The sequence below is a fragment of the Carica papaya genome, chromosome 5 (genome assembly GCF_054855325.1).
Source record: "Carica papaya isolate Zhongbai chromosome 5, ASM5485532v1, whole genome shotgun sequence".
Taxonomy (NCBI): domain Eukaryota; kingdom Viridiplantae; phylum Streptophyta; class Magnoliopsida; order Brassicales; family Caricaceae; genus Carica; species Carica papaya.
The window spans coordinates 44,379,440-44,386,941 of record NC_142313.1 but is presented as its reverse complement, the minus strand read 5'-3'; the positions used below and the strand labels follow the sequence as shown (position 1 = coordinate 44,386,941).

The following is a 7,502-nucleotide window of genomic DNA, read 5'->3' as shown; positions in this document are numbered from 1 at the left end:
TACGATTTCACTTACCATCCACACCCGCTTGTTCCCTGCATCGTAGTTTTCTGCTATATATCCCAAACAAAACCTAAATTTCTCAACCTAAAGCCACAAATTCAAAGCCACACCACACCTATACAAGAACTTAAAGTTTATCGTACCTCTCATCTCCATCTTCCTTCCTCCCGTGGCTCGCGCCGTCACGGTCCTCTTTCCTTCTCTGCTTCGGCTCCTCTCTCTCTCTCTTGAACCTTTTCTCCCCCCCTAATCTCTCTTCTCTGTTTTCTTTCTTTTCTTTCCTCTTACTTTTCTTCCTTTTTTTTTTCTTTCCCTTCTCTTATTTATACCCCACCTGCCTCTCATACTGCCCGTCCATCTCACCTCATCCCAACCGTCCACTCCCTCTTCTCCAAACGACGTCATTTCCTCCTCCACTTCTCCAAACGATGTCGTTTCCTCCACCTCTTCACCAAATGACACTGTTTCCTCCAAACAACGCCGTTTCCTCTTCCTCTTCTCCAAACGACGCTGTTTCCTCCTCCTCTTCTCCAAACGGCACTATTTCACCTCTGTAATCATCACTATATACACATATATACATACATACAAATTTTTTTTTTCATCCAGTTACTACATATACTTCCCAAAAAAAAATTGGTCCCTCAAATTTTATTACCTACCTCCAAAAAGTTTTGGATAATTTTGTTTCACCATCACGGTCCTCTTTCCTTCTCTGCTTCGACTCCTCTTTCTCTCTTTTGAACCTTCTCTCCCCCCCTAATCTCTCTTCTCTATTTTCTTTCTTTTCTTTTCTCTTACTTTTCTTCCTTTTTTTTCTTTCCCTTCTCCTATTTATACCCCACCTGCCTCTCATACTACCCGTCCATCTCACCTCATCCCAACCGTCCACTCCCTCTTCTCCAAACGACGTCATTTCCTCCTCCACTTCTCCAAACGACGTTGTTTCCTCCACCTCTTCACCAAACGACACTATTTCCTCCAAACAACGTCGTTTCCTCCTCCTCTTCTCCAAACGACGCTGTTTTCTCATCCTCTTCTCCAAACGGCACCGTTTCACCTCTATAATCATCACTATATACACATATATACATACATACAAATTTTTTTTTTATCCAGTTACTACATATACTTCCCAAAAGAAAAAAAAAATTGGTCTTTCAAATTTTATTACCTACCTCCAAAAAGTTTTGGATAATTTTGTTTCATCTCGTCCTCCCGTTCCCACGTTGCTTCCTCATTCGCGTGATGTCTCTATTGTATCTTCACCATAGGTATTATCCTACTCCTTAACATCCTTTCTTATCGCTCGAGAACCCGGATTGGTTCCTCATCATAAGACAAGTCCTTCTCCAATGGTAATGATTCATACCTTATAATATGATTCGGATCCGGGTGATATTTCCGTAGTAGGGATACGTGGAATATATTGTGAACCCCACTATACCGAGGAGGAAGCGCTACCCTTTACGCAACCACCCCCACCTTCTCCAGAATTTCAAACGTCCCTATGAAACGGGGACTTAACTTTCCTTTCTTTCCAAAACTCAATAAACTCTTCATGGGTGATACTTTTAGGAACACATGATCCCCTACTTCAAAGCTCAAATCTCTCTTGCGATTGTCCGCGTATCCCTTTTGTCTACTTTGAGCAGCTCGTAAATTCTGCCGTATCACCAACACCTTAGCCGTAGTTTCCTCTACCATTTCCGGTCCCAACAACTGTCTCTCCCCCACTTCACCCCAACACACCGGCGACCTATAGGGCTTACCATATAGAGCTTCATAAGGAGCCATCCCGATGCTAGTATGATAACTATTATTGTATGTAAACTCTATTACAGGCAACATATCCTCCCAATCTCCCCCCATGTCGATGACACATGCTCGCAATATATCCTCCAATACTTGTATTGTCCTCTCCGTCTGCCCATCCGTTTGTGGGTGAAAAGCTGTGCTAAAACTCGATTTAGTACCTAATTTATTTTTTAATTAATTTATTTTAATTTTTATTGAATTTATTGGAAAAAATAGATTGTGGATGAAATCATAAATAATTTTGAAAAAAATAAGTGAAAATTTAGGTTCAGTGAGTGTTTTTGAAAAAAAAAATTAGAAATAAAAAGTCAGAGTGCAAATAAAAAAATTTGTGACACGTAAGACTGCCCAGTCAGCAGCTCCGACGAACTGGAGCACACCGCGTGGCGAGCCATGCTGACATCGGTGCCACACGGGATCTCACGCGGGCGATATGCGTGACACGCGATCGAATGGCTTAGTATCAATTCTGCGCGCGTGGACGGGTCGTATTTAAGGAAGATTTATTTCTTCCTTAAACGTGATCCGACGGTCGAGATCAAATCGCGATGGACGATTCAGATTCATTTCTTCCTTAGTGCGATCGGACAGTCGAGATAAAATCATGATGAACGATCTACATTCATTTCTTCCTTAACGCGATCGAACAGACAAAATCGATCGCGATAGACAGTTCAGATCGACACAAGATTGATATAAATACCCCACACCACAAAAGAATCTAAATCTTAGCCACCAGCTCCCGTCGAAGAATGAAGCCGATCAACGATCGCCGTTGCACCCGAGTCACCGCCAACTGCCAAAAAATTATAACAATATACAAAATATAAAAATATATATTATTGTGATTTTTAATGATAAAAAATACAAAATACTTATTAAAAATATTACCATTAAATCTAACCATATATTTTTAAGAGGGGGATGTGCATGTGTAGTTGTTGCAATGCCCTAATCCACCGGTACTTACAATGAGTTAACAAATGATATTTTATTTAAATAGTCCGAATTTCAAATTAAAACTTGACCCATGCTTATAAGGAAGCATTAAATAAACAGCAGCACATATGTGTTTACACGTATATATATATATATATATTAAGGGTATTCCATTTTATATATATATATATATATGTGTATGACAAATTTCCAATAGTAAATAATGAATTTCTCTGAGTTATGATAAACCTAAAAAAAGTAAGGACGAGACACGAAAAGGCAAGGATGAGATTCGAATCAGTGATAAATGTTTTTTTAGTATAAACTTATATATTTTAATATTTAGTCAAGATTTGTCTGACAACCTATTAAGATTTTCAGTTTTTTTATTAATAATTATATATATATATATCTCTCTCTATATATATATATATACACTAGTTTGGTTAGAATCAATAATTAAATATATTAAATTAATAATTAGATGTACCCGTATACTTATTTAACCATACGTACATATATGTATATTTTATTAATATGTTTATAAATTTTTTTAAAAATACACAGTTAAATTCAATTTCAAAATCAGATAAGAGGAAAATATTTAATTCACAATAAAATTAGGAACCCTAAAAAAGAATATCTGGAAACCTAAGAAAAACACAAAAGTTAGAATTTTGCGTTAAAAAAATTAATGAAATTATGTGATTAATTAATTTTAAGCTCCATTATTACCGTCTAAATCAAGTAATTTACGTAGAAGTAATAAAGGAGGAATCTTTTTTGGGTTGCGAGATATTGAATCTTGACAACATAAAAGGCCAAGTTCACTGTTCTTTTTTTGCTATTTTAATAAAGTGCTAAAAAAAACGTGAGAATAACAATACGATAAATTTAGAAAAGAGAAAAAGGTATATGCCGAGATTAATGGGGTTTATATGCCGAGATTAATGGCGTTAAGTATTTTCATACAATATAAAGCTAGGTAGGAAGGAGATAGAGATAGTACCTTGTTCAAAGTACCTTGTTCAAAGTGTAGAATTGCAGCAGAGGATATCAATGGTTGATCAGGACGAGGTGATACTGTTGGATTTCTGGCCGAGCATGTTCGGGATGAGAGTGAGAGTCGCACTGGCGGAGAAGCAAGTAAAGTACGAGTACCGAGAAGAGGACACGTTTGGGAAGAAGAGCCAGTTGTTGCTTGACTCAAACCCGGTGCACAAGAAGATTCCCGTTCTGATTCATAACGGAAATCCGATTGCAGAGTCGCTCGTCATTCTCGAGTATATCGACGAGGTTTGGAACCACGCGCCTCTCCTCCTTCCTCCTCATCCTCTGCACAAAGCCAGAGCAAGATTTTGGTCGAATTACATCGATCAGAAGGTGATTTAAGTAATTATCTAATCAATCGATTGTTTATTTGATAATCTCTTTCAGTTTCTCATACAAATTTGTGTCATCGAGTAGGTATTTAAAGCTGGAATGAGGACATGGACGACGAAGGGGAATGAACAGGAGGTGGCGAAGAAGGAATTTATAGAAATTCTGAAGGTTCTAGAAGGTGAGCTCGGAGAGAAACCGTATTTTGGAGGAGACGAATTTGGATTTGTTGATGTGGCTTTGATTACATTCTATCCCTGGTTTCACACCTTCGAGAACCTGGCGAAGTTCAGTGTTGAAAATGAATGTCCTAAGCTGATTGCATGGGCGAAGAGGTGCATTACGAAGCCAACCGTCGCCGCATCTCTCTCCGATCCCGTCAAGATCTGCGAACGCATCTCCGGTGTTGCTAGGGTTCATGATTTCTTCTACTCTTGATTCGAGTGAAAAATCATTCCGAGCTCGTCGAACAGAAAATGATTCGGCGAGTTTAATAAACGTGATTGGTTTTTCACTGTTGTAATGTAACTTCTGGTGACGCATTGATTTGAATTTCCTTCATCTTCCCGCGTCTCTCTCTCTCTGTATTATTCCAGTTCAATAAATAAAGAGAGATTTATATAATACTAAAATCACCATACTCCACTCTAATTATTATTATTATTTTTATTTAAAAATAATTAATTTGAATTTAAATATAAAGTTTACCATTTTATATCGTATTACCAACCGGTAGTCGCGGTTCTTATACGAACTTAATCTATAAGTATTTTATTAGAATTATAGTAATCAAATTAGATTTCAGAATACATATTATATTTATAGATAAAATAAATATTACGTAGCCGATTTATAATATTTAAGTAAATAAAAATGATAACTTAATTTATAAGTGGTATGATGGAATTTCGTTAATTTTAAGTTACAACGAGCGTTCAACGTAATTATTATCCTTTCGACTAATACACAAGACGAGACTTTACCAATATAGAGTTTTCAGTAGATCTATTATATATTTAGATAGAATGAATATTTTGTTACTGATATATAATGTTTAATTCAATAGTGTATTATTAAGATTGTAATTATTAAATTGAACAATATCTCGACGGATTTATAATATTTATAAGCAAAACAAACATTACGTAGAAATTAAATTTTTTTAATTTGAATAATTATAGAGGGTTGAAAACTTAATTTCTATCAAAGTAAAAAAAATTATTGTCATAATATATTATATTTATAGATCTATAGTATTAAATTTAGTAAAAGTTTAGAACTTAGTTTATTTATTTTACGATGACTAAATTAAGTATCTCAATAAATATTATAACGAATTATAATAAAATAAATATTTTATAATAATTATTTTATATGGGTAGAAATATAACGGAAAGAAATTGGTCATACTTTATTATATATATATATATATATATATAAGGGAAATAAATTGGTCATACTTTACTTAAATATATATATATATATATATATATATAAAGACCTAAGTCCATTACTCTTAACAAATTGGTTACGACAGGACGTAACATTCAATAATTTAGTCATTCCACATTCCAATGAGATAATAAGGAAGGAGGTCTCTCAATACACACGTCTTTTATTAACTGCTAAGAATTTGAAGAACGGTGACTGACGTCATCGTTACGTCACGTTTATATAATAAAAATAATAATAATACAGTATAAACATATTATATTTTATAAAATTCTGAATAAAAATTAAATAAAATAAATTTACCAGGAGTAACTTGAAAGAGCAATAAAATAAAGTTTTTAAATATTTTTAAGAGCAAGTCTAAATTTTGAGATGTTTTAAAATTAAATAAGATTTCAATTACGACATATTAATTTATAAACTTAAATACTATATTAGGTTAATATATTATTTTTAAATATTTGAATTAATTTTTATATTGATATTTTATTTTCTAAAAAATACGCGATTATTTTATGTATGTTTTATTATTGCATTTATCATGCACCAGCAATTTAGATATATAATTATTTGTATTAAATAAATTTTTACGGGTTATTTTATTAAAATAAATAATAAATTTTTAATTTTTGAAATAATAATTTGCACTCATACTTACATAATTGAATCGGACCGAACCCGATCGATATGGGTTTTTTTTTTTAGTTAAAGTGTAGGTTTGAGTCTAATCATATTAAATTACTATTTTTAAATACGGAAATCAGTTTTTGTATTGATTTTATCTTTTTAATTCTTTTATTTTTTTAAAAAAATATGTAATTATTTTATGTGTGTTCAATCCATCCGAACCCGGTCGAAATGGTTTTTTTTTTTAAATTGTAAAGGCGTATAGCTTAAAGAAATGAAAATATTAAATTAAGTAATTATAAGTAGAAACAATTTAGAGTTTAGGGTTTACATTCATTATACAATAAATTGATATACTTAATAGGGTTACAGAAAAGCCCATTTTAGGGAGTTTTAGCAACGAAATAAATAAATAAAAGAAACCGCTACTAAAGATCTTATGGAGTTAACATTCGCTGAACAATTCTAATTGGATGTAGGAGACAGCTTTTATTCGCAACCTTCTTACGGTTCAGGATCTAAATCTTAGTTTTCTTGATCCAAAATTGTTAAATAAGGGAAATGAGTTATACTACTCCAGTAAAAATGTAACAGTCCGGAACATAAAAGAGAATAAATTATAAATTGAATGCGTAAGCAAAATAATAGAATTAGGGTTTATATTTCTTACACAATAATCTAGAATACCAAAGAGGACTACGAAAATGACCATTATAGAATAACAACGAAAAATCAAAGAAAATAAAAGGAAAGTAAATAATTGAACGTCCTATTCGCAACCCTCTTGTGGATCGGAATCTGGATTTTAGCTTCTTGATCTGAAATAGTTAATGAAAGAGTGAGATATACTAACCCAGTAAGAATATCACACTACTCGCCGATACAGAATGAATGTTGGTAAAAATCATGAAATAACTAATGGAGCTCTTAATTTAAGTAAATTCATTTATCATAATAAAATCATTTATTGTACACTTACCGTAGCGAAATTTTCAAAACTGACATATGGAGGCGATAATACAACGATATCATGATCTCCTATTTAATTAATCAAAACAACAATTTTCCCTTTTAACCAGCCTACTGGTATCCATGGGGGTCTATAGGGATGTCCCCACTATGCGTGAACTCTTATTCAACATTTTTAAATAATCCGACCGTCTCTATACCTCGTCCTGTATGAGCACAAAAAATATTATCCGTCAATATCTCGTCCGGTATAAGGGTGAAACGGGCCATTCCCATACCTCGTCTTGTATGAGTGTCAAAACACCAATCCTCGA

At 33.3% G+C, this 7,502-nt stretch overlaps 1 protein-coding gene across 1 annotated transcript; it reads left to right on the top strand.

Annotated features, from left to right (window-relative positions):
* Nucleotides 1-3,714: 3,714 nt before the first annotated feature.
* Nucleotides 3,715-4,775, top strand: LOC110824981 (putative glutathione S-transferase parC). Its single transcript, XM_022055459.2, has 2 exons — nt 3,715-4,143; nt 4,228-4,775. Exons 1-2 carry the CDS (start codon nt 3,820-3,822, stop codon nt 4,576-4,578), a joined length of 675 nt encoding a protein of 224 aa, XP_021911151.1. The 5' UTR covers nt 3,715-3,819; the 3' UTR covers nt 4,579-4,775.
* Nucleotides 4,776-7,502: the final 2,727 nt, after the last annotated feature.